This window comes from Poecilia latipinna, unplaced genomic scaffold (genome assembly GCF_001443285.1).
Source record: "Poecilia latipinna isolate Pla-1442-1.1 unplaced genomic scaffold, P_latipinna-1.0 Scaffold1946, whole genome shotgun sequence".
NCBI lineage: Eukaryota > Metazoa > Chordata > Actinopteri > Cyprinodontiformes > Poeciliidae > Poecilia > Poecilia latipinna.
This window is the reverse complement of record NW_015114562.1, coordinates 14,202-14,885: the sequence shown is the minus strand read 5'-3', so window position 1 is coordinate 14,885 and position 684 is coordinate 14,202. Positions and strand designations below refer to the sequence as shown.

The window sequence follows — 684 nt, the reverse complement described above, 5'->3', positions numbered from 1 at the left end:
GGGGGGGCACAGAAAATGTTTGGAAACCACTGGGGGGGGCGCAGAAGAAAAAGTTTGGGAACCACTGCCTTAAAGTATCAACACATCATATTTAACTGTAAACTATGACTAACTGTATTTTTTCTCTTCTTTTTCAATCTAACAGACTGGAGGACGCCCTTGAGCAAAAGAAGGTGCAGACTCAAGTGGTGACAGTCACTCAGACCCTGGTGGATGGGAAAGTGGTGGCACAAAGCAAGGATGTTAAATCCAGTGAACAAGCCTTGTAATAACCAAAACATCATAAAGAATAAAACCTGAAAGTAAAAATTGCAAATCATGTGTGTGACTTCTTTGTGGTGTTTTTGATGAGTTTTAAAAGCACAGAGTTGAAAGCACTTTGCGCTACTTTGGGCTGGTCTATCACAATAAACAGGACAATGTTTTTGTGTTAAAGATCTAAAAAGCTTAAAGTTTGGACAGAGCTTGGTTGCTAACGAAAATAAATAAATAAAAATAATTAACATCAATACAATTATTAGAAAAAAAATTGTGATGAATAAAAAAAAAGGTTTCAATAGTCTTTCCCCTTCATCTGTATGACGTGAACCCTTCCATTCTTTATTTTATGAAATACTTTTTTTAAGAACTACATGTAAAAGCTTTCACTCCCTCATTATACAACATTAAAACACTGACACTGAT

At 35.5% G+C, this 684-nt stretch overlaps 1 protein-coding gene across 1 annotated transcript in view; it reads left to right on the top strand.

Moving 5' to 3' along the window:
• The window catches only part of LOC106935312 (keratin, type I cytoskeletal 18-like), a 7,203-nt gene extending 6,887 nt beyond the window's left edge, over nucleotides 1–316 (top strand). Inside the window, exon 7 of the mRNA XM_015015736.1 lies at nucleotides 146–316. Coding sequence (XP_014871222.1) covers nucleotides 146–269 — 124 coding nt within the window. The 3' untranslated portion in view covers nucleotides 270–316. The remainder of the gene's footprint in view (nucleotides 1–145) is intronic.
• The last annotated feature ends 368 nt before the right edge of the window (nucleotides 317–684 follow it).